Raw genomic sequence first — 26588 nt, forward strand, 5'->3', positions numbered from 1 at the left:
ATGGCGCCTGTCAGAAGGAGATTATACCAGCGGTGGATGTTCTTGGTGGCGTTTCTTCCAATCTCAGGTGAGGAACGTTTTCAGTTTATATTTTGCTCCAGAGTTAAATTAACGTTAAAACTCTTAACAATTAGGAACACGTGACTGTCCGTCACCTGCATGAAGACACGAGGATCTCACCCTGATAACTTCATTAACCGGGTTTGGCGTTTGTATTTTATAATAAATTAAACGTGTGGTTTCTTATTCACAAGACAATTGGCCGAGAAACCATCAGCTCACTTTCAAGCCGTTTTTTCTTTTAATGCCCGCTGTTAGTATCTGAAATAACGTTAATGTTATATTAAATAGTTAACGGTTGTTTCTATCAGTGGCTTTACTCTATTTAACCGGCTCTAACTGCTGGAAGGTTTGTTAACTTATATAATAACGCTACTTCAATTCAACACTGTGCTAAGCTCCAGCTAAATATAAAGAGATTATGTTACTGATGAGGGTATACACTAACGTTCAAAGAGGGGATATATTCTTTATAAAGTCACATTCAATGCTGTCAAGTTGTATTTGAGTTGAGCAAGAGTAAACTGACAGTATTTATATTGTTAAGTATTACAGAGTATTTAGTTACAGTTCGACTCCTTGATCCTCTTAGCACGACTATCCCATTACAGAGCTGAAATGAGAGATCAGCAGTGTGTCAAGGACACGTTTCTGGTCCAGAATCAAAACACATCATATCAAACACAGAGCTGCTGTTGCTCAGGAAGGACTGTTTACTGTGGCCATGCTTCATGTTGCAGGTCCACATGTCATTGCTTTGAATTGAAAGTACCTGCAATGTATTCTGTTGACATATTGAATTAGAGGAATGACACTGTCTCTCTATTTGGTCCATAAAGATCACTTTAATGAAACATTATAAAGCTCATCCTGAGAGTTCAGTAATATGTTCTGTGTAAACTGAGGCGACTAATCGGATCAACTTTCACCTTCAGCTGGTGACTTTATGAGCCGTAAATAATTGGATTAAAGTGGTAATGAAAGCTACGATGTGATTAAAGCGCGGGATAGTAGATCTGCAACCCTCTTAAATGTAATATTTCACTGTATAAGTTTTTATTTATTTATAAGTGCTACATTTGTATCCATCTGAAACTATAAACACTGATCCAGGGGATACTGAGCCACAGCCTCCAATAAGTATACTTATTGACCTAAAACTCACCTCTTAAATCACTTTAAGCCCGTAACCACCTTCACTCACATGCTTTTCTTCTCTCTTTCTACAGGTGTTTTATGCTTTAGTGAGTTATTTTTCATCAAGGAGCCCCATGATGTCACTGTCATGCGGAGAGAAGCTGTTATTTTGGACTGTCAGGCACATGGAGAGTCACCCATCGACGTCAGATGGCTCAAGAATGGAGTAAAAGTGGTGGAGAACGAGCGGGTGTACCATCTCTCCAATGGCTCCCTTTATATTTCAGAGGTGGAGAGCAGAAGAGGAGACAAATCAGATGAAGGGCTCTATCAGTGCCTTGCTCAGAATACGTATGGCGCAATCCTGAGCCAGAAAGCTCGTCTTACAATCGCAAGTGAGTATCATGCTAAAGTCAGATGAAGTGTTGAGGACCTGAGATGGGATGGAGAGTCTAAAGTCTTGTATTCTGGCTGTTTGCTCCCTTTTATTTGCAATAATCATCAGGTGAGATTCAAATCTCCCTGCATGAATTCTTCACGGCATTTTAAACTTTGCATTATTTTGCTGCTCAGCGTTGCATTTGAGGCGGCTTTGGTGGCAGTGAGGGAAGACGAACAAAGTCTTCAAAGTTAGAGCCCAAAAAAGATGGTGTTTGGAAGAGGAATATGCCCATTGGTGTGTTAATGAGGGGGCAGTCGATCTGAAAGGTCAGGAGCTGTCCAGGAGACCGGGTCTCCAATGCTAAAGAGCGGATGACCCCTATTCACTAGCTGGGGCTTTCATGTTATTGCACCCTGATCACTTTAAGAATTGTCCTTTTGGAACGCTTTCTCCTTCGAAGTTGGTTTTGTATTTTAAAGTGGGAGAAGAAAAGCTTTAGGCAGACTTGGCTTTTTGGGACCTTACATCCCCTCCTCCAACACCACAGGCCATGCATCTTGCTGTGCCACTTTTGAAGAATGTATGTTGACCTGTTTACCCTGCCAGCAATATGTTCACTTGTAACTACATGCAAATTTAACATTGCTTAAGATTTATTTTACGTTCAATTCAATAGGGCAGAAAATGGTCGTCTTGTCCTGGGGTTGCATTGAAATCTGTGTTTCCATATTATTCCACAGTGGACGATTATTTTACCTTGAAGTCAATTTCACATCAATGTGATCCAAGTTGCTGAAAATTCTGATAATTGTCTTTTAACAGATGATAAAGAAAAACAAAGTCTGCTGTCATGTACAGATAAAGAAAAGTCCTCTCAGACCAGCATTGATTAATAGGAGCGGATAACATTGCCAGCACTTTTGAATAATTGTAAATTAACTTTGGCTTAATGAGGTGCAATTAGCTTTAGTTACATAACAGTTCTTTAAGTTCCTTGAGCCAGTTTGCATGAATTATTCTAAAGTTGTACTTAACTACATCCAATGCTCTCTGGTAGAGTACCCAGTCTTAAGTCGGATATGTTCTGGTACTTACAAAGTATATATAGTTCATTAATTATTTTAGTTAAGAGGCAATAAAGGCGGCCAGTAAGCTTTACTAGTTAGTTTAAAATGGCACTTAGACCTGCTTGAGGGTTTATCTGGAAGCTCGTAAAATTTGCACATACCTGAGAAATGCTCAGTTGAAGGACACAGAGGTATCAGTGGGGGTTGCAGCGAGAGGTGTGCCCGCACACATACTGGTTCCCAGTCCCACTGCCTTACCCCAAGTGCCTAAGTGACCAACACTTTATTGCAGGTCTTACCAGGTCAGCAGGAGCTAGAGGCTTTGCACACAATGGTTTTCTGCCTTACTTCTCTGGTGAAAGGGTGAAAAGCTTTTCACTCTGCCTTTTTTGTCCACATTGTCTACCGTGCTCGCAAAAGGAAAGAGTTTCTTTGGGGGCAATTGTTTGGCCTGATATCAGTGGACAGAACAGCTGGAACTGTTCACCACTGAAAGGCTAATTACATGTATTGTAAAAGTTAAACATCAGATATATCAATATATTCTAAGTGTACATTTTGATTAAAAAGTCACGGTGGCAATCCTCATCAAACAGCATGGCGCTGTTCTAGGAGCTGTTGTCCTGTTCAGTCTGCTCAGAGATTTTGGCAATATGGGAACATTTTAATTTGATCTATGTTAACTGAACATGAAGTTGATCCAAGTGTGTCCGGAGGTCTTTTCACATCAGAGAGATGCACGTGGGGACCCTCCAGTCCCACTTTTCCAGAGCCAATTACAATAACCCTCTTTATGAGACCCATGCTACCATTTCCTTTCCTATAGCTTAGTCCTCTAGAAGATGTGTTATGTCTGCAGGAGTAGTACCCTCGGGGAGTTTTTCAATCCCATGCTCATGCACTGAAGCTTTGGACCTGCTGTTCGTTGAGGAATGCAATGATGATGGAGGGTAACCTTAAACATTGGTTTGCTAAAGCACAAAGGTGAGAAGGGATTTGACCACGATGAAAAGGAATGTGACACATGATCCCGACCATGTGACTTTAGTCAATAGACTTCAGATGGATTGGGATTTCAGGAGATAGATGTCTCCTGAGTTTGCTTCCTTTTTGCCCTCTTGTTCCATGTGATCACAAGTACATAAGGCACGAAAACTGAGAAAAATATCAGATTTGTCATCTCATCTGTATGGCTCAGTTGTGGCCCCCATGTGGGTGTAAAGTCAGAGGGTGAAATTTGCCCAGAGTTGTTGAGTTTTACGTATGCATTCCAGTCTGGGTGGTTTCAGACATGATGATAGTTTGAGAAAATTACTGACCAGTCTGTAACGATAATGATCTGCTGTACTCTGGCATTATTGATGCGGTACAAGCTGGGGACAAATCACCAGTTCCAGGAACAGTTGAAATTTACGGCGTCTGGTCAATCATGTAAAAATTAAAGGACAAGTGTTGCAGGATATATGTTTTAACAGCTCAGCTGTTTTATATCACATTATGTGTCGTATTCACACTGATGGGGTGCTGATTTTAAATGTGACATGATCCACAAGTAGTGTATGTTGTTGCTGCTTGATGAATGAAAAGTAATTTAGCAAAGTGCTTGTTTTGTGGCGACCACTTCAACTGTCGTCCAAAGCAATCTGTTTAAGGTATGTACCGATCCAACTTGTATCTCCCACAGAATAAGTGCCAGTGCCTCGTAATGGCATCCTAGATTAAAGTTTTAGTGTGATTGCTTATAGCAAGTTACAGAAGTTAGATATCTTATACTGCATATTGTTCTTTTAAAATCCTGAGATCAGTATGAGCTTCAAAGGAGTTATTTGAAGGAGCCGCTGCTATTCATGTACAAAGTTTATTTTACCTTAATGGTGTGTCCATAGGCATTCAGACCGGGACCACAGCATTATTATAAGTTGCTACGGAATGGTACTGACTAGCACTCGCTCGGCACAATTAGAAACCCCAATAAGACGAAAGCAAACCTCGCACAGTGTGAGCTGTGGGGTGAATGAATAAAATGGCCTAATGTGAGACAACTCAAAGCCTGGAATCTTGTTTTTCTCCTCGACTGGACATGAAATGTAACCATGGTTCCCCTGAACGGCAGCCCCAGAGGTCAAAGGTTTCTTTAAGTTGTTCAATAGATGGAGGGCAATGAGACAGAACACAGGACTTAAATCTTTCCTCCAACAATTCGGGAGTTTTATCAGTTGCTGTTATAGTCATCAGTGGGTCTACTCTCTTACTTATCTGTCGTATTATGTAACACAACTTTTATTTTGCCATCAATTTATTTTTCTAATACGCCATGACAAAGTATAAAGCTGTTGTTAAAAACAGAATGTAGCTATTTACAGATTTACTTGTTTAGCTTTATGTAGCCTATATATCTATGATATGCAGATTAAAGACAATGAAGCCACTGTTTGTGGTGAGTGGAGGTTGCTGTTGAATGATTGGAAAACTTTGGAGCAGAGATAAGGGGTTGGAGGAGGGGATGAATGCTCCTTCCAACACCGCTCCCCCACCGCACGGTGCTTTCAGAGGTCACGCTGCTCATGGGAATAGTTCTTTGTTTAGCCAGGCCAGTGGTCACTTGACTGTCCTGCAGCCTGTGTTTAGCAGCAGCACATCTGCCAGCCACCTAGTGATTGATTTGTTGGCTTTTTCAGCTTTGCATTCTTCTCCTTCTTGCTTATCAGCTTTCTTTTTTTACCAAGAGCCTTTTATTAATGTTCAGTGGGGTCACTGAACATTGTAAAGGAATCATCAATCAGTTGAAAAGTGGTGTACTAAAGTGGTGAGTTGTAAGTAAATGTACTAAAAAAACTTATTTTGGTGTAACCATGTGGTGCATTTAGGTTCACATGATTGTGGTCCATAAGAAGAGTATGTACAACTTTTCAAGAGGTTTCAGTGATTCATGGGCCTCTTGATATTGAAAGCCATCAACTTAGCTTGCAGGATCAGAAGAAAATGATTTGATTGGACTCTGGGGGGTGGGTTGAACTGAACACACACTGCTTCATCCACAATGTTAAAAACAGATTGAAGTTAACATACTGTCATTTACTGTCGATGAAAACAAGTATTTTGTTTATTCCAGAATGTTTTCTGTTTTGGGATTTTTACAAACAGCACTTTTTTTGTTGTCCCCGATAGAACAACGTAAAAGCCTTCTTAACGCATACAGTAACAGACATTTGACATTTAAAGTTCTATTTAAAGCTATATAATTGCTATCTGTTTGACACCGAGTGTGTTTCCTTACCTGAATAAGAGAACAGTGCACATGCTTAATATGAGATGTGTGAAATGTGCTCTCTGTGTTCAAGCTCACTTGCACTTATACCCTGCTGAGAAACTGACCACAGAAACCAGAGGAGAGAGGGCTGAACTAATTGCTGGTATTTGCAAGGGAACCTTTGTTTGGGCCTGACCTGTCCACTGACATCAGCAGACCCATCTGTTGCAAGCTGATGTGAAGCAAATACATCATTCTTCAGGGGAGCATAGTGAGATAAATAAGGCATGTGCACAGACTCATTATTTTTATATCTTTAGCTTTGAATTTTGACATTGCTGTCCCTTCACGTCAAGCATGCAGTTGGTTTAACATTGTGGTTCAACATGTAACAGCTGTACCTCATGTCTGGCTTTATTTGTTGTAGTAGCATCCACTGGCACATGACATTGATACAGAAGAAAGGGATATTATTACAAAGCAGCATTTAAAGACGTCCCAGCTGGAGAACAAACTGGGAGATCTCAAGGCAGTTTGCAGTGAGCAGTAGTGCTAGATTGGGATGTTCATGTGGGGCTCTGAGTTGGGTGTTTGCCAGGATTTGTGGAGGTCAGAGGTCAGAAGTGAGATTGTTGGGAAGTGCTTTTGGGGAATAGGCTTTGGAATGTATTCTTCTTTATCCTATTCCTCTTGTATATATTTTGATGGATTAAAATGAAATGATGCTCAGTGATGGTGAACAATTTAATTTTCATCTACTTAACATAAGGAATAGATGGCTTAAGGAAGATAGTTTAAGTAAATCACAAACAAATGTGTTTGCTCTGATCATTTCATCTGCACTTTAGATGCCCATCGGCAAACATTATCGCTCAAGGCAGGTCAGTCTCCTATTTTCAGCCGGTAGTGCTCTGGCCAATGCTCGACAAACCCTAGCACTTATAGAGTTATCTCCTTGTCTTAGTAGTTTATCAATAATCAATAACCATCTTGCTGTTTGTCAATCCAGCATTATTTGACTGAAAGGCAAAGTAGTGAGGCAGAGGATCAGTGCAGCTCATCTCTCATGCCCTGCAGTCATATCACCTCAGCACATAAATGGCATTTTTGTGAGAGCCTGCGTTAACAGTCGGGGGAGGTTCACGGTGTGCATGTGAAGGAGGGGCTTTGAATGCCTCCCCTGCTTCTGTCTTCACATCAAACAACCTCAGTGGATCTAAGAGGGGTAACAGCTCATGACTAATTTGATTAAATGTGTCGATGGCGAAACGATCGGATTGTGACAACAGTTTGCCTCTTGTCCGACAAGAATGATAACAGGCACATGCCCGGCCTGTTGATCAAAGCCTTTGAGGGAACATGCCCAGACAGTGTGTTGTAAACAACATCCATTAATTTAATAAAGTCATTTAGATTCTTACGTCTCTCAAGTCTCTTGTATTGGGTCCCATTACGACACTAGGATAATGGGGGAATAATAGACCCAGCAGACAAAATACGTCTCTAAAACTAACTAATTTAAAATAAACTACTAATTATAAATACCATACATTATTGTTCATAATTTTATCTCAGAAACTAAAACTACCACCCTTCCTTTGGATGGATTGGCCAAAAGCGCTCTTTCCTCCACAGATGTCAGCTAGATTTGAAGGCAAAGCGCTTGTAAAAGTCATAATTCACTGGATGTTTTTTTTGGCATTCATAGCTCTCCTGCTGTTTAGCGCCACCACACCTGGAAACAGTGCTTGCACACAGCCATCCATCTTGTTCCTCATGGACACTACAGTGTGTTTAGGGCAGTGGAGGGATCGCCTGTAGACTTTTCTCGAAAGCACAGGTTACCACAGCATGGTGTGGCATGTAACTGTAACAAAATATACTAATTAGAGTATTACATATACAATTTAGTACAAATAATTTTGGTTGGCAATGTGCAAGTCAGGCATTTATTTTCACCGTTAATATTTGTTTCCCTTTTGGTTTCATGAGGATCCTTTAAATATTCTATTTATTTACACCATAATAGAACATTGTGTAAAACAACGTTATATTTGTCTCATGTTTAGTTAAGAATTTAGTCAATGATTTATTCATTTATCAATATTACAGTTATCCATGTGTGTTGGTAGGTTCCATGCAAGATCTTTAAAGATGAAAGAATAATAAAAGAGATTTCTTTTTCTCCTGCACTGAATACGTGAGAGATGTGGTTTCAACTTGATGCTCCTGTCTGTGCCTTCTTTGCTGAGTGCTGATGGCTCACTGCAGCACGATGCTTTGGATGTGTGGACGGAGGTCGAAGAGCACCACCGTGTGTTTGTTTATTCATTACTTGGGAGATGATCATTTCTTCCTAAAAGCAGGTTGCAGTTTTGCATCTCGAAATGGACTATTTGAAATGATGTATTATGTCATTTGTTAGAATAGAAAGTTATACAGCAGTATTTTTCTGGTCCATCAGAAAAATAATTTACAGTCTATTGATTTGTCCATCTCTGTTTGTACCATGTATTATTTTTATGATAATGAATGTCATGTTAGCATGCTGGGATGCTTACTGTTACTCTGTCCCAAACAGAAGTGCAATTGATTTATTTTAACAAATGACTGACCTTAGGCTTCTGCAGCTTTTCTAGCACAAATGGGGACTGTTCAGAAGTGGGTGACCTTAATGGCTTTTAGGGATAATACGGCCTAGGAGGAACCACTGTCAAAAGAGCATTCATTAACAAAAATGCTAACACAACTTAAATCTTTACAAAATGCGTACACTTCTGTTGGCTGTTCGGATGACCACAAAAGGCCTTATTGTAATTCACGTTGGGCCGTATTTGCTTGCTGCTCAGCTGGTTGCTGACGACAGCTCAGTTTCAGTGAAACCCTATCCACGCAGGATGTAGCTGTTCCACTCTACTCATCACCTTCTTGCAGCACTCAGCAGGTCTCTAGCTTTAGGTAATAGCCATGGATGGATGTCTGAAATGCATCAATGAGTTTGGAAAGGAAGAGAGGTAATGCAGAGTTAGATAATAAAATGTAATCATCTTGTAATACTTCCCACACACACTTTATGTCTATCATAGTGTTTAGGTAATAGTGGTAGAAGTTTTATTGATAGTGATTTAACTTCCCCTTCTATCATCTTTCCTTGCTAATTTAGAGTTCCTCTCTAACCTCACTGTCGACTGATTTCCTGTCTTGGCGACTATGATCAGAGAGAAATTCCACTGAACAAGATGTCGTCAGTTATGTGTGTTAGTAGAAGCCGTTACCAACTGCTCTCCTTATTGCCTTCGTGGCAAATGTACAATCTCAATATGCGGCTGAAGAGAGATGAAGACAGTCTATATCATCTCACTCTGAAGGGAAAAATGTAATGAAATTGTTTCTTGTTGCTGTGTTTTGCTGCAGGTATTTACACTTTTGCAATCCAGCCAATGTCTATAGTGGTGACTGAAGGCTCAGTCGCCAGGTTTTCCTGCAAAATTAGTGCACACCCTCCTTCCATCATCACTTGGGATTTCAATCGGGTCACATTACCCCTTGCCACTGAAAGGTATGCACTCTGTTGGTTTCAGCAGATCTATGATATTCCAGTTATTGTGAATGTGTGATGTGTAATTGTTCTATATTGTAAGTAATACATGCTGTACCATATTTCTGTCATCCAGAATCACAGTCCTGCCCAGTGGTGTTCTCCAGATCCACGGGGTGCAGCGGGAAGATGCTGGAAATTACCGCTGCATCTCCACCAATATTGCCAGCCGGCGCCGAAGCACAGAGGCCACCCTCACTGTCACCCCAGGTGTGTAAAACTCTTTTTGCAAATGCTTTTTGTAAAGAGCATCAAAACATAGTATAGTAATAGAAACTGTGTTTGCATTTACCTACACCTATCAAATATGATGGATGTTCTATAATTAATTCTAGGAAAGAAATTGGGATATAATTATCATATTAAAATTAAAATAAAATAAACTTATTTGTTCAATCAAATCTACAATGTCCGTCACATACCACCACATGCACTAAAGCTGTCTTCCTCCCTGTCCCTGCAGCTCCCAGACCCCGGCTTCCCCAGAGGCCACGCATCATCGCTGGGCCACAGAACATTTCAGTGTCGCTGCACCAGAGTGCCATCCTAGAGTGCATGGCCACAGGCAATCCTCGACCCATCATTTCCTGGAGCCGAGCAGACAGCAAGTCTATTGATGTTTACAATACCAAAGTGTTGGGAAACGGCAACCTCATTATCACTGACATCAAGCCCCAGCACGGAGGAGTCTATATGTGCAGAGCCACCACTCCTGGCACGCGAAATTATACAGTCGCTTCAGCCAATATCACTGTGTTAGGTACAGATATACTGTAATTTGGCTATATATATATATATATATATATATATATATATATATATATATGTTTGGATTTTGTTTTGAGGATTCCAAATTCTCATTGATGTTTTTCTCATTGATGTTCTTCCTCTAAAGCACCACCTTCCTTGGTGGAGTGGCCAGAGAGCCTTACCCGTCCACGTGCCGGTACCGCCCGCTTTGTCTGTCAAGCTGTAGGAGTTCCAACGCCTCAAATCACTTGGCTCAAGAATGGAGAGAAGGTTCACTCCAATGGCCGAATCAAGATGTACAACAGGTATGTTCCTCTTGATATTCAAGGAATAATTTCTGAGATCCATAAATCCCTTTCTCGGCCAATCACATGTGTTTGCGTCTGCATGCACAGAGATAATGGAAACAGGAACCCTAACTCCTCTTACTGTACCATGACACGTATTTAACAGTCTTTGTTGGCAAACCGTTTAAATAAATAATTCACTACACTCGCTACAGCAGAAAGAAAACTGAATAATTGTGCACATGGGATTTTAGTTTGTTTCCCTATAATTTGCTCCGGCTACTTATTTAACTGTCAGTGCTTGTTAAAGGGAATTATAGACTGATTACATGCTGGTAAAGGGAACATTAGGATGAAGCCATCTGTGTGTACACTCGTCATCTTTGTGTCTCTGTGTCACATAGCAAACTGGTCATCAACCAGATCATCCCTGAGGACGATGCCATCTATCAGTGCCAGGCAGAGAACAAGCAGGGATCGGTCCTCTCCATGGCAAGGCTCATTGTGGTGATGTCTGAGGATCGGCCGAGTGCTCCCAGGAATATTGGAGCTGACACCGTGTCGAGCTCCGCCATCCTTCTGGCTTGGGAAAGGCCTCAGTATAACTCGGATAAAGTTATTGCTTACTCAGTGCACTACATGAGGGCTGAAGGTGAGTGGCGTTTAAACAAACAAGAGACAACAGGGATCACATCTTTTATTTATGTTTGTCACACAGGGATACTGTCTCCAGTGAAAGGTTATCGTTATTTATTTAGGCCTTTGACAGAGAAGAACATACATTTAGCATTAACAGGCTTTGTTTTGTTGCAATGATCCATCATTTGCCAACGGTGGTCCTCCAGAAGTTGCAAAGTTCAGCGTCAACTTTTGTCAGCAGGTGAGTGTGTAGCTCCGGGGCACTGATAACATGGATTTCCAGCCACATTGCAACAACACAAAGCCATTGTCTCTTTAAAGTCTCAAAAAATAGCGCTTTAGGAACTTAAATGTTGCCACTTCCTGTCTAGAAACTAAATTCTGGGAGCTGACGGCCATGTGTCATTAGTGCTATGTTGGTGGGCAGAGGTCATGGGTAGAAAAAAGAAATGCTTCTTTAAGATAAAGAAGAACAACAAGCCTTTTCTTGACAAATAGGAGTAGCCCTCTACAGACCCTCTATAGCCCTGTTGAGTTTCAAGATGCAGGTTCCTTTTCTTTTGACTGATAAAATGCAGAATGCACACAAAACTATTCACTCAAAGCACAAGGGTTGAAATGTGGCAGCAGAAAGGCCTTTCAGCTTTCCTGGGAACTTTTGCTTTTGACAACAAGAGTCACATTCAAACAATGCAAAAAAAATATCAGCTTGTTCATCCAAGCACTACACTTAATTATAATGTCACTAACTTCCATTGGGGAGGGGAAATGTACAGAATTCAACTGAAGAGAAAGGAACACCTGCTATATTTGGTTGGGGATAAGGAGATCAACATAAAAAGACCACGTTGAACAAATTCTCTCTGGTTTATTGAATAACTGGCATCTGTGAGGGATTTTTTTGCACTTGATTTAGATTTAGCGACACAATTTCCTGGGTCCCAGTCACAGAGAATGGCTGTTCACTGACCTTGAATATCAGTCAGTATACTCTGTACCTAATGTGACAGAGAAAGAAGCTCAGCACTAATTGGAAGCTCTAATGAAAGGAGGAACTAATTAGGCCGTGTGATGGAGTGTCCAAAAGTGTGTATTCTGTCAGGGCTGTGGAGGGTGTGAATTGGACAGGAAGGTAGACTTTGTTACACTTTTCTGAGAGGCTTACTGCTGCATTCAGACTTCGGAGAAAGCTTTTTCCCTTTTTTTTTTACTTATCAAGTACCTTGTTTACCAAGTCAGACATTTTTCCCAGGACACAAATACATCCTTTATGCTCCTCTTCTCTAATTAAATAACGTGTACACAGTACAAAAAAAGCTAGTGCATCTGGAGATGAATGTAAAAACAATATTGCTGTGGGAAGTGAAGACTCTAGCTATGCAATATTTAATATATATATAAGACTATGGATGAAAATGTGTTGGGCCTCGAGGGAAAATTGTATTTGACCTTCTGGTGGTTGTGTGGAGTTTAATTTAATGAAATGAAATAAGAATGTAATGAAATAAGAAGAGGTGAATAGACCAATGTCTTTTTTTACTTGATGAGAGAAAACATAAACTGTATCCCCACTGTGATTAAACTGTACACATACTTGTTTATGAAAATATTAACATTTTTTTGTTAGACTTTGTTCCATATCAACAACATTATTTTTTGCGGCCTGGAGATGGTGTTTCCTGTCCAGAAGTACTGTTGAATTGTTTTGTTTTAATAAAACTTTTTTTACAATGTCTTCTGTTCAGGATTAAACAACGAGGAATATCAAGTTGTCATTGGAAACGATACAACTCGCTACATTATTGATGACCTGGAGCCAGCTCGCAACTACACCTTCTACGTGGTGGCCTACATGCCCATGGGAGCCAGTCGTATGTCGGATAACGTGTTCCAGCACACGCTCGAGGATGGTGAGGCTTACACTTAGTGAAGGTCACAGACAATACAAACTTCAAAGAGTGAAAGCAAAATCAGAAGCATGTCATATACAGAGAGGGAGATGGACAGATAAAGAACCAACCGATGGATCTAGACCCCAAGACTACGTTATGCCAGTGGGAGTTTTATTTACAGAACATTTTAACTGCAGGGAATGAGCTTTGTTGTTCATGTAAGAGACAATCCAAATTATTTGTACACATTGTATATATGTGTATGTGTGTGCCTATGTCTGTGTATCTGTGTTTGAATCCCATGCCCCTCAATTTTATTTAAATTCCAGGCAAACTTATTTAGCTCTGCCTTCCAGTTTTAGGGTCAGTTTGTATTAGGAACTACCGGTTTTGAGTACTAGATTTATATTCCTGTGGACAGATGTTGTCACCGCGTTAGCATCACAGCCGTGCAAAATGCTGTTACGAAACTGTGCAGGTGTGTAGTTAACATCAAATGAGGGCTGAGTTCTGACCCCAACCCCGTTCTACACCTCTGGTTCAATTTGTAATCACGGCTCGTTGCAAGGTGGTCACTTGTTAGTTTGAGCTCATTTTCATGCATAACTCAAGTTCTCAGCTCTTACTGTTCCAATTGAAGCAACTCATGGGAATGAAGTCATATTGTTATCAGGGATCTACCATGTTTGGAAAGAATTGTAGCCACTGAACCCCAATCCTAAGGTCCTCCTCTTCCCTATTAGTAAAGACAAACCTTCAAAAGTAACATATATTCAGAGCATGAGGGGTTACTTTTCCTTTATTTGGCTCACAGGAGTTCTTCTGGTCTTAACTTCCCTGTCTTGTGATCCACAGTTCCGCTTCGTGCCCCTGAGCTCAGCCTCACCAGTCGCAGTCCCATAGACATCCAAGTGTCTTGGCAACCACTTCCAGACAAGCTCAGTCGTGGCCGAGTCTCCGCCTACCGTTTGTCCTATCGCATCAGTACTGACAATACAGTCTCACAGATGGAGCTACCTGGAGACAAGACCCAGCATCTCCTGAAAAACCTGCAGCCCGACACCATCTACCTCCTGCGTATTGTTGCTGCCACCAGTGTTGGGTGGGGTGAGCAGTCTGTCTGGACATCCCACCGCACTCCGAAGTCATCCAGTGCTCGAGGTATAACTTTTGCAGGAGTTGCCTTCATGCACAAAATATTAACATCTAGAAATACAGACAGATGGTGCAAAAAGGTGAATTATCACTGAACTTTTCTCTTCAGAATCAGCAGAGGAGTGTGCTCTAATAATTTTGTTAAGGCATTGCGTTTGTTACTCTTTGACCTTTGCCCTGCACTGTCAGTAACATTGGAAGGGCTCAGTCATGGGTCGTAAAAGGAGCGACTCAGGCCTTTGGGTGGGAAAGAGTATTTGGCTGTTTAGAGCCACATCTGAAGCTTTGAGGTGGGGGAGGGGAGGATTTGTTTTTCCTGCCCATCTCTATTGCCCTCTGCCTCCAGTTCAAACTGTTTAAAAGGAGTCTTTTATTGACAAACTTCATTCTTAAAATATAAATCTGTGAAATTGCTCCCTGACTGCCAGTGTAGTTGTGTCTGGTTTGGATTGAGTGTGAAACCGCTGGTAAGGCATCCGATGGTAGTTTCACTTTTCAAAGAAAACTCTTGGTTAGGAACTTCCTCTAAAGTCTGGGAACAGCTTGGTGAACAGTTTTCCAAGAACAAGTTTCTGTTTTCCAGCACTGTTTATTTGGATTCACATGTACTTTTATCGTCTTCATGGACCCAAAAAGATTGTGTGAACACTTTTTTTTGTGTTAGTATAGGATTGTAATCAATCTTATTATCTAAATATAAATGTTTTTCTGACTCTTCTTTCTATAGTTCCTATGGCTCCCGAGCTGCATTTGGAGCCTTTAAACTGCACCACTATCTTGGCGCGTTGGCAGCTCGCACCCAGGAACTCAGCCAGTGTTCAAGGCTACAGACTCTTCTACCATGAGGAGAGCCAATCAGAGAGGGCCCCGGTTCAGCTGCGTGCCTTGGAAAATACATACACCTTCGGCGGCCTCGGTAAGTTTTCAGCATTTGAGTTACCTGTTGCCACTGCAGTACCTGTTATGCAGGCCATCATACAGTATTTTCATGAATACCAACACTCAACAACAAAACCAAACAAAAGCTTCATATTTACATCAGAGGTCCCCTTTATACAGTGGATTATTGGATTTTAGAGCACCTGGCTGCATATATTTGCATATTGCTGAGGAAAAAGTAAAAAAACAACTCCTATAACTCATTAGTGCTTTAAAGTACAAGTCCATATCAATAATGCTGGTTGTGATGTGGAAAAGGTATACTTTTCTTATCTAATTCCTAAATTAACGTAATTATTTACCATCATTACATCATTGTGCTCGTGATCAATCATGAGCCAGCTAAAGTACTCTTTTTCAAATATAAGAGTATGTGAAGCAATATGACAACATAGAAAGATTTGAACATGCCCCCAAATATTTTCAAATAAAAATATGCATGTATTGACCGTCATTTAAAATATTTAACCTCACAACTTGAACTGAATTAGTTTGTGGTGGTTAAAACCAGCAGCAGCCTTTATTGGCAGCTTTTGAGTGATAAATTGTCTTATGTGTTGAGCCGTGCAACAAAAAAGCACCACATCCCACCTCCATGACCTCTCAACCTCTGGGCAGGATTTCAGAGTGTGTGCCTTTTTTAGCAGCTGCTGGTTGGTGTTTTGGACATATCACAGCTCTTCTGGCCTTTAGGTCAGATTCATTTTGGCTTTTTTTGTTTGAGTGAGGAGAGGGGGCTCAGGCCAATGCAGTGGACAACTGACCATCTGTGGGTAGAGGGGTCAACCAGGTGGTCAGCAGCTGACTTGTAAATCAGGAAGCTGAGTGCTTGTACGGGATCAGAAAGAAAAAAAGAAAGATGAGGTGGCACTATAAATTACTTTAGGTGTTAACTCTGACTGCTGCAGGCATTTAGTTAGTTAGATATTTAATTCAATGGGTTAAACACAACTACTATTAATACTACAATAGACCTACTATGAAGCCAACGGCAACTACTATTGCAATAATTACTAAACATATTTAGTGAAATATAAAGTCCTGCCTGGGATGATAGTTTGATAATATATTTAAGAACTGCTTTGTTTGGAATGTTCGATTATTTTATGTTATGGTCACATTTTCATTATTATCATTTCATCTACTAATATGTGGAGATCCGCAGTTTTTGAAAGTTGACTGAGTGCTCTTTCTTACTTCATCCAATTGCACCAAAGGTTGAATAAATGTTCTGGAAGGAAGAGGAATATGCAGTCACAACTGCTGATAAATATTAAGCCAAATCAACAAGCTCTGCAGGGCTGTGTTTTGAAGAGAGGGAAGCTGTTCCGTGGAGGCAGATTTATGATGTGTTTTATGACTGCTTTGAGCAGGGTTGCTGGAGGAGCATTGACATCAAAGACTCATTGTGTTTGGCTCTGAGAGCCACAAAGATAGTTTATTAGCCAAGACCTAAAGGAAATGCAACCTCTCACCAACTGAGCCGTGGCCCAAACAATGAGCGTGTCTTGTGAGCGAACTATCTTGCAGTTCTGAGATTTCTTTCTCATTAATTAGTGCTGCAGCACTGTGCAAAAGCTTCTGACCCCCTGTGTGGCAACACATCCTGCATCAGAGAAAGCCCTGCTGTGCTGTAAGGAATCTGACTAAATGGCTTTAGCGCTTTACACCAATTATTACTTCCTTTTTTAAGACATTGCTTTATGCTGTTATTATAGCTGCTAACCCTAACCCTAACCCTAACCCTCACCAGCAAAAACAATCTGAAAAATATGAGACTGACTGGTCACCAATCATGGCCAGTCGGCAGAAAACCGGCTGGTTTTGATTGCCTACCGTATCTAAAGTTAGCTAACATTAGCCGCCATAAGCTGCTGGTCATACCAAGCAAAGTGAAGCTAGTGAACTGGATTGAAACAGAGTGTACTAGGCTTTGATTTATTGAAATGTCTGTTGTACTGTAACACTGAAATTGATGAACAGGAACTACGTAGTTCATCATTTGACCTTTTTTTTGGCACATTACTTCTGAGGCATTATTTGCAAATGTTTGGAACAGCATTTTAAAGGACTCTCTAAATAATTGAAGCTTCAGATGCTCTTATGTAAGGCTACAGCCACAGTAATACGTTCGTTTAAAACCGGGGTTTTCAAATTATAATGATCTCCGTCCACACAGCATCTTTTTCCAAATGATTTCTGTCCATACTAGCAGCACGCCTAAGAACAAATATTGCATGACTATTCATGTACACTGGGCATGCGAGTGCCAGTGTACACAGGAAGTATATGCACCAAATACGATAATTACGATAATTACAGGTTAATAATAAACGGTAGTCTTAGTTAAGATCTTCATCTGTTAACTCACACAGACACATTTTTTTAGAAAGTTTTTAGAAGTTTTATTATTCAGACTTAGTTACAACGCTGCAGCTCCTGCTCGTTCTCTCTCTCACACACACATCAAATTAAAATTTTTAAAATTATTCAAATTTACCCGGCTTCGGAAGCGTTTCTAAACTCCTTCATTTTTGGTGCTCTAAAACTCCAGCCTAGTGTGGACGCTCTGTTTAAATGTAGCAAAAGATATGCGTTTTAAAATGGAAACGTAGTGTGGATGTATCCTAAGAGTCAACATCAAATGCAGCTGGAATGTTCTCAGCAGGGGATCGCTTCGCAAATTAAATCTGCTCGTACTGTCAATGGCAATTCCTATAATCCAACAGAGGCCATCCCTTTTTTGCCAATAGCATTGATTTCTGAACTGCCAGTTGTAACAAAACTGGATGCTGCAGATTTAGCTCTTTGTAGGTCTGCAGAAGGCCATGCTTGGAGCTGGCTGTTAATTTATCACTTATGTCCAATCCAGACGATTGAAAGCACACCCCAAGAGACAGGAATGTGTTTGAGAGGCTCCAGTTGGGTAGAAATGACACAGTGTTGGGACCTTTCCTCGTATGTTAATTCTCTGCTTGGCTCGTGAGACGAACGTGTAGTCATAGTCAAGGCTTAAATACCTCTCATACCTGTTGGCACCAGGCAGCTCTGTGTGCACAACTGTAGATGTATCTCATAGCTGCAGGCCATCTTACATCTTGTCCACTTTTTTTGTTTCACAAGGCAAAACATGCTTACTGTAAAAACTAGATTTGTACTCCAACATTCAATGTTTCTGCTTAGTGTGTATGTCAGGATGCGTCTGTGTTGATTTGCATGGGTAAGAGCAAAAGAGAGAGAGGGAGGAGAGAGATGGAGAGAAGATAGATGCTGGTGTGAGGGTTCATGCAGGAGTTGACGTTTATGGCCCCTGTTCAGGCCTGGCTTGCCGCAGCCTGGGGGGCCTTTCACAGGGCAGAACAAAAAGCTCAGAGGCCAACAGGATCGTCATTTTGGCTGTAAAGAAAAAAGGGTGATCACAAATGGCTCAAATATGTCCTTTAATACAAACAGCATAATTTATGGGAGTAAGGCCATGTGAGATTTATCTCAGTGGGAAGGACAGGGAAATGTCTTCACTAAAGAAATGAAAACTCTAGCAAAACGCAGTACTCTAAGAATGTAACGTGTGGTAATGCAGCCACATTTATGTTTTGTAACTCTAGTTCTGCATTCACTGCTATATCAGATTGAAAATAATTAGTAGATTAATTGAAAATGAATTAGCATAAAGGTTGATAATGGATTAATCATTTAAGTCTTTTACTCAAGCAAAAATGCCAACAATTAATGTTTCCAGCTTTTGAAATGTGAAGATTGCTGCTTTTATATGTTGTATGTCACTGTAATCTGAATATCATTTGGTTTGGGGCCAATAATAGAAAGACATGTTAGTTGCAGGCTTAATATCAGTATTGAAAAGTATAATGCATTCAATCAATAATAACTATTTTGCAGTTGTTCACTACATTGTGAGTGAACAACTAACTTTTCCTCCTAGCGTTCTCTGATCAGGACACTGTGTTATCACCTATTAAGTGGCATTTTATTTTGACTTGAAATTTCCCTGTTCTCACTTCCTCTGCTTGACCCTCCCCCCCCCTCAGAGAGAGGCCTATCACCCCTCCTTTTGCAGGATTTAGCTTGCCCAAATTCCATGTCAAAGGTCGTGGCCCAGATGTCACAGCTTCCCCCCTCGCGGAGCTACTCTCTTGCATAATTAAGACAGGCCCATTGTATTGTGGGGATGGGTAGAGGTGCATACTATGTGCCTGCTCCTCTTTAGAGGTCGACACTAAGGAATAACAAACTGGGCAAAAAACTTTGGATAACAAGGTGGACATTGTACAAAAGTGCAGGCTTTCTGGTTTTATTCATCTCTTGCAATAAGACAAATAAATATATCAACTTACTTTCCTTGAGATTAGTCTTTGATAATTATCTACCCTTCATTAAATTCATAATGCAGTTCATGTCAGTGATTAGTGTGTTGTATTTTTATTTTATTTTTAATTGTCATTGCAAATAGTTTTCGGCAGTGAGAATCTCTGAGCAGAAATAATGAGGCTCATCTCATATTCCGAAACCGTGACCTCAGATTCTTTCAGAGTTTAATCTCGGCCTGACCTGCTGGCCCTGGTCTGGCTCCAGTGAAACTCCTGAGGGCTGTATGGGGGTGCAAGAAGAAAGACTCCACCCCTTCAAAACTTCTCAAAGCTCCATGCACACAAATTCATCTCCTGTGGTCTGCCTCTTCTCAGGAGACCCTAAACACCTCATACACCAGTAGAAGTGTGCTTTCTGCAGGATAGACAGGCCTGTAATAATATTAATAGAGTCAAGATTATTTAGTCAATTTAAATACAATAAATAAATAATAAACAAGCCTGCAAGAATGTATCGCTCTAGAGGGGCCTCTATTGCAGCATATTTTATAGTTGATGCACAGTGACTAGTAAGCACAACCGATTTAAAGGTAGCACTTATAGTCTGGTACATTTCTAATAAACAAACATACATTAGACATCATTTTCATACCACAATGTCAAGAATGGCAAGTGGTCCCACGCTAACATATTTTAAAGTTCCTAGATCTCAGAATAAAAACTCCTTCGATTGCAATTTTTCAATATGTGCATACACATTTCCACCAAAGTGTGACCAAGTATTTGAGATACGTTAATTCAAAAGCTTGAAGATCAGTGTGCATTTATCTTTACTGTATGTAGGAGTTGACAGATATCATCCAGATTATAAAAAGTCTATGCAGCATTAAAATCAAACCCTAATCATTATTCTTTTATGGGTAAAAGGGAGATTCGGTCAGATGGCTTTTGCTCAGTGCAGGCTCTTCAGGGTCACGGAGGCCTGCAACTGTGGATTTTGTCTGTCGATTTGACCCCCAGATTCTGGACCTGAATAGGAGTGTCCACTGACCAATGACCAGCAGGCTGACTGGGGCCGTAGAAAGGGCCTTCTTGTTTTCTCAAAAGACTTGAGGTGACAGGGTGATGGATAGTGGAGCTCTTCTGTTCTGCTGCCCTGAGTGCTGCAGAAACTGACCAAAGGACTTAAGGCACTGAGCATCTGTCACACTGCCTCACCTCTGGTTCCCACCGCACCATCAAACCAGAGAACCTCACTGACCCCACCCCCATACAGCCCAAGTCTCTTTCATGTATCACTCCTGCTTCCTGTTAGCTGTAGGAGTCACGTTGTCATCTGTCTTGGTGTTGTGGTCCAAGCTGAATTGTTGAGTGTTGGTGAGAGAAATCTCTATGGATGTGGACCAAAGTCCAGATCTGAGACTGCAAGTAGACCGTTATGTGTTTCACATTTCTATGATGTGATTTATTTTGACATGTTGGTCTCTTTTCTTTTTCTTAATGTAGACCCAAGGAAGAAGTACCACATTAAACTTCTGGCTTATAATTTTGTGGGAGATGGCTACCAGGCTGACCAGACCATCAGCACTCCTGGATGTGTCTGTAAGTCCCACAGGAAACTTGAAAAGCCATTTTTTTAAAAGAGTGTCTGACTCTGAAGCATGATGGTGTTGCTTGTATTTGAACAATAAATAACATTACCTTTAATGTATCTCTCAGCTGTCAGAGATCGCCTCGTGCCCCCTCCACCTCCTCCACACAATGTGTACACCAAGACTAACAGTTCGACCGCCGTGTTTCTGCGCTGGGGTCGGCCTGCCTTCACCTCCAGCCATGCACTCAACTACACTGTCCGCTGCAACCCACTAGGCCTGCAGAACGCCTCACTGGTGCTCTACCTGCAAACGTAAGAATTTCTTCATCTTGCAAGTTTTAATTTTAGGCAGCTTTAATCATTGTTTTTGAACTATTAATTGATGAATGCAGCTTTAATACATTTGTGGTGCGTTCTATACGATGATTTCTTGCTGGGTAATTAGTGTTTTATTGAATGTGAAACTAGGTGTAATACACGTGTGTTTGTGTATCTTCCTGTGTGATGAGTTAGTGCCATGTCACATCTCAGCTCTCTTCTTTAACACCATATTATATTATTGACATATCACAGCCTCATCTGAATCACATCACCAAAACAGTTTCTTTACAATACTTTACGCACACACAAAAACAGAAGAAAAAAAGCTTTCCTAACACTTGTTGAGGAAAGTTTACCGGTTTCCAGAAACTCTCAGTTGTTTCATTTCCACCATTGCCAGCACAGCTCCATATCACCACCTACTGGGCAAGACCTTTTATTAAGGGACCAGTTTACAAACAAGATAAAACTTCATAATGCATGTGGTTTAATATAATTATATCATGAAAGACACATAGCTTTTAAAATTATTGAATCTATTTTTGTATTCTGTGGCACACAATTGCCATTGATTGTATTATTTTAGAGTGATCTCTACTGATATCTCAAAACCTCAGCAAATCACATAGAACTGATTTTGATTATAGATCCTCATCTAGGAAAAAGGAAATGTAGTACGTGTTGAATGAATTCACCCTCTGTTATGTCTTTCTTCGACAGGAGTGAGCAAAACCTCCTGGTGCGAGATCTGGAGCCTAACACCAAGTATGAATTTGCCATTCGCCTTCACATTGACCAGCTGTCCAGCCCCTGGAGCCCTGTAGTCTATCAGAGCACTTTCCCTGATGGTGAGTGCAAAATGATCAAACATTTAAATCGTAGTAATTATATCTATGTTGTGTACCAAGGAGTTTGTGATTGCTGCTATGATGTCATTTTATTTGACCATGTTCTTTGTATCTGCACCCACGCAGCTCCCACTCTGGCCCCTTCCAATGTGAAAGTGACTCTGATTGAAGAAGACACTGCGCTGGTTTCATGGAAACCTCCAAATGAACCCAACGTAGCGGTGACACATTACACCATCCTGTATGCCTCCAGAAGCGCCTGGATAGCTGGGGAATGGCAAGTGCTGCAAAGAGAAGGTAAGGAGAGAAAGAGGTTGTACAGGTATGCAGGGGGAACCACAAAGACTTCCTCCTGCCCCACACAAATGGTCCATTGGAAATCATTAACTCCTTTAATTCTGCTCCTTGTCTCTGTTCATTGGGATCCCTGAATGGTGCCATGACAGGTTGAGCTCACTGCTTTTGTTTTACCAGTTTGGAGGTTTAATGCCATTACAACAAAGACTTTGATTTACTTTCGTATTGACCTTTTTCACACAAAGACACTTTTGAACCACTTCTATTTATAAAAACAGACCATATCTGTCCGAGTGATACACTTTATGCAAATACAAGTGCAGCAGTGTCGAATGCATTTATTCTCTCTTTCTGGTTGTTTTTCACTCTGTTTGCATTTGATCAAGTATTAATCTAAAGTATGCAGATAAATGCAGCTTTTAACTCATATTCTCAATGTGAACAAGCAAAATGAAGGCTCTCCACAGGTGTTTGTATGTTTTCTGCACTCCTGTAAAGTGTCGTCCGTGTCAGATCATGTATTTGATTAGTTTTCATCATGGTCAAACTGACCATATACAGACTCCATTGTGTAACTGTGTTGTTTCTCGTTGATCTTAAAACAGTTTCTTTAAGTCCTAACTAAGTAACTAAATTTTAAAACGCATTTCATTGTGTATTCTACAGCTGGTCTAAATGCACTCTTTCAAGCAAGATTCAGTTTCCTATGAAGTTGTCTCAAAGAAAAACACATTTGTTTGCCACATTACAACTGGGAGCCATTTTTGTTTTTTTAATTTACACTTAGGATGGGACATGTGGGAATTGTGTCAGACATAAGTTACTTTTTATTGAACAGATTCACAGAGTGGTAGTTATCTGTTCATAGAAAAATATTGTTTTATAGGATTAAGGCAGAAAGGCAGAGGGAAACCAACATCAACAAATATACTGAATGATTAATACAATAATTTTACCCCAACAATAAGGGAAATGAGAAATCTTTGTAAAGCAGCCATTCCACTCAGTCACAGGCATTATAAAGCTGTCACTCTATCCGGTTTCTGAGGCAGCAAAGCTGTTTTTTAGGACACATGACCTCAGGAAACACAAAAAGACACACTATGCCTCCTGGTGAAGGGGTTGAAAGTGAAGCCGTTCACAAAGCTCCTCCAGCTTAGCCCAGAACCCCCTATCCCCTCAAACTGAACACCCACCTCTCTTCGGTCTCTGATGGGACCCTGGTGGTGTGTAGACTGGGTGGTACTTGATAAGGGAATGTGTGTAGCCCTGACCCCCTGACCCCCTGCTCTTCTCTCACATAGCATCTTTCATCTATGAGGATTGTTTTTATGTTTGTCTTTTTACTGCATCCTGCTCTTCAAAGGTCAGCTGACTGAAAAAGTCAGAGGTTTACATGCATCTTTACAGTAGCATATTGGGGTAACAGTACAGCAACTATGGGTGTTTATTTAAGATTAACTCTCATTAATTAACGTTGTGGTGCTTAAATATAATTAGACATTAAAGGAATAGTTGAACATTTTGGGAAACTCAAAACGTATTCACTCTCTGGATTTTCTTTCACAATGTGCAGTTAGTGTGCAGTTAAACACCAGAGTTAAATGTCACCAACAGGAACCATCACCATGTCACTGCTGGAGAAACTGAAGCCTGGCCAGATTTACTTTGTGAAAGTTTCTGCATCCAACAAGATGGGTGATGGGCCGTTTTCTCATACGATAGAGTTGACAGTCCAAGCAGATTTATCGTCTGGTCATGATCCTCGAGGCTCCACCCACTCCACAGGTCAGTGATATCAATGTTATCCTGACAGAATCACTTCATAACTTACAATTGGGGATTTCCTTTCACAAGCACAAGCTTTTTCTGACCGCATATTTGGCAAATCATTGATACTCAATGTTGCTTCATCTGTCATAGGCTTTTCTGATGGCTTCTACCACCTGGACCAAAAGTCTATGACAGGGATCACTGTTGGAGTGTGCATCGCTCTCATCTGTATCATCATCTGCGCTTTCATCATCATCTGCAGAGGGAAAAATAGGTACTAAATATGTCTGAATGCTTCAAAACTGTATGTACTGGCTGCTGCTTCTAACAGCAAAAGCCACATTTCCTTGCGTAGTTAAACACCAGAAATCATGTCTTTGTAACAGAGGTACTAATTGGACTGTAGTGACATCATGTTTGGTCCCTGCAGGAAATTTTCCGCTGTTAAAACATGCAGAGAAGGAGTGAACACATCTGCCTCGGCTGCAGGACATCTGGGCTCTGAGGGACCAGCTGAACATGCTGATGTGAGCATCCCCATGATGAGCCTAAACCATTTCATTGACACCAAGGTACTTGACACTCAATACAGCATGTAACACGCTCACTAAAATCCTGAAATAATTGGGGAATGTGGTTTTTCCGGAAATGTGTCAAATATTTTTCGTTTTTTTGGCAACCAAATTGTATTTGTAACAGAGGTACTAATTAATGTAGACCCAAGGAAGAACTCTTGAAACTACATTGTATCACTTCCAATCATATTTATTTTTACAATAAAGTCCTGGTTATGGCGCATACGTTTTCATACTTAATAATTTCAAATATATATTTATATATTTTCACTTGTAGGGTGGAACAAATCTCCTTATAAATTATCTCGGCCCTGTTCAGCCCAGCACTGAGAAGAAAGAGAAATGGTTTTCCTTCAGCAGTAATGTGAAAAAGGACAGCGAAGCATTGCAGGTAAGATTAATTAAGAACCAATTAATTTCTTACCAGTGTTTGTAGATTACAAGGGACTCTCTTGTCCTTAATGGAGCCTCAGGCTGCATCTAAACCTGGCTTTATAAAAAGAGTAGACCTAAACCTAAGCAGACCTTATTGGTGGTGCTTGTTGGAGGTATTTGGCCTAAATTGATCTTACTACCAGGCAATTAAGGCCTTCTAATTTAAGCTTGCATTTTGATATTTAAAGGGCATTCTCAGGTGATCTTTTTCTCATTTAGTAATTATGAATACAGTGTAAGTAAGAATCATGAATGATGTAAAGAAGGTATAGATGTTGTTGTTATTTTTTTTCATCTACCAAAGGTTACTCTTAGAGAAACAACATGAAGAGGAAAGTAAACACATTTGATTAGTATTTTCTATAAAAAGGGCTTTTTAGGAACTGCAAAAAAGTCTTCTGAGGGTCCTATTTATAATTTGGATGATAGCATGTGAAGGCAGAATAAGATAATCAAGTTGCAGCTATCTACAATCACACAACAACAAATAAACACTCTAACTGAAGCAACATGTTCTCTGTGTTGTAGAGCATGAGACACAGCGCCGCCTCCTACCAGCCGGGCACCACAGTGTTGACATATGAAGAGGAGCTTTCGATGTCTCCAGACCAGCCCACCACCCTGCAGGCTCTGCTCTGGCGTCCCGGTGACTCAGAGGGCTCCTCCAACAGTGAGGGCAGCCACGCAACCGGTGATTCGGGTCGTTACTCTCACGACGAGACAGAGATGACCAACCTTTTGTCTGGAACCAGCAGCCGCCCTCCTTCTCTGACGGCGGAGGAAAGCGTAGGTTTGGACTGCAGCACCCCCCCTGAAGAGCCAGACGAGCTGCGGGAGGAAAGTCACACTGACCTGAAGTTGATGGAGTCTGTCGAGAACGGCTGCTTTCATCATGAAGCGCAGAGCAGTTCTGAGTCTGCACTTTCTCTCCAAGTGTGTGAGACTGTGTGTGTGTGAGAGATTGTAGGTGTGTGTGTGTGTGTGTGTGTGTGTGTGTGTGTGTGTGTGTGTGTGTGTGTGTGTGTGTAATGTGACAGTGTGAAGGCAGTGGTACACTTGCAAAAAACTGCACTGAAGTAGAAAAGCAGCTGAGCAGATCTGTGTGCTCACTGCAGCTTCCTATTTTTTATTTTTCTTTGCACTCAATTATTCATCTTCTGGTGAGACTTGCCTGAGAAGAGTGGTTTCAATCTTTTCATCTCCTGTCTACTTTACTCACAACATGTCTAACGAATCCTTTAACTATGTAGCTGCCACCAACAAA

At 40.8% G+C, this 26588-nt stretch overlaps 1 protein-coding gene across 1 annotated transcript; it reads left to right on the plus strand.

Annotated features, from left to right (window-relative positions):
* Nucleotides 1-26281, plus strand: LOC117727815 (protogenin A-like). The gene is made up of 19 exons (XM_034528330.1): nucleotides 1-67; nucleotides 1290-1592; nucleotides 9311-9455; nucleotides 9571-9704; nucleotides 9958-10254; nucleotides 10390-10549; nucleotides 10936-11183; nucleotides 12916-13080; nucleotides 13918-14223; nucleotides 14945-15133; nucleotides 20988-21083; nucleotides 21201-21387; nucleotides 22117-22244; nucleotides 22371-22541; nucleotides 24159-24329; nucleotides 24465-24588; nucleotides 24745-24886; nucleotides 25167-25280; nucleotides 25853-26281. The coding sequence occupies exons 1-19, from the start codon at nucleotides 1-3 to the stop codon at nucleotides 26279-26281; spliced, it is 3576 nt and encodes a 1191-aa protein (XP_034384221.1).
* Nucleotides 26282-26588: the final 307 nt, after the last annotated feature.

This window comes from Cyclopterus lumpus, chromosome 3 (assembly GCF_009769545.1).
Source record: "Cyclopterus lumpus isolate fCycLum1 chromosome 3, fCycLum1.pri, whole genome shotgun sequence".
Classification (NCBI taxonomy): domain Eukaryota; kingdom Metazoa; phylum Chordata; class Actinopteri; order Perciformes; family Cyclopteridae; genus Cyclopterus; species Cyclopterus lumpus.

Coding starts and splice junctions, on each gene's coding strand:
- LOC117727815 (XM_034528330.1), top strand. CDS start 1: ATGGCGCCTGTCAGAAGGAGATTATACCAGCGGTGGATGTTCTTGGTG. Junction 9,705..9,957: donor CACCCTCACTGTCACCCCAG/GTGTGTAAAACT, acceptor CTGTCCCTGCAG/CTCCCAGACCCCGGCTTCCC. Junction 11,184..12,915: donor GCACTACATGAGGGCTGAAG/GTGAGTGGCGTT, acceptor TCTTCTGTTCAG/GATTAAACAACGAGGAATAT.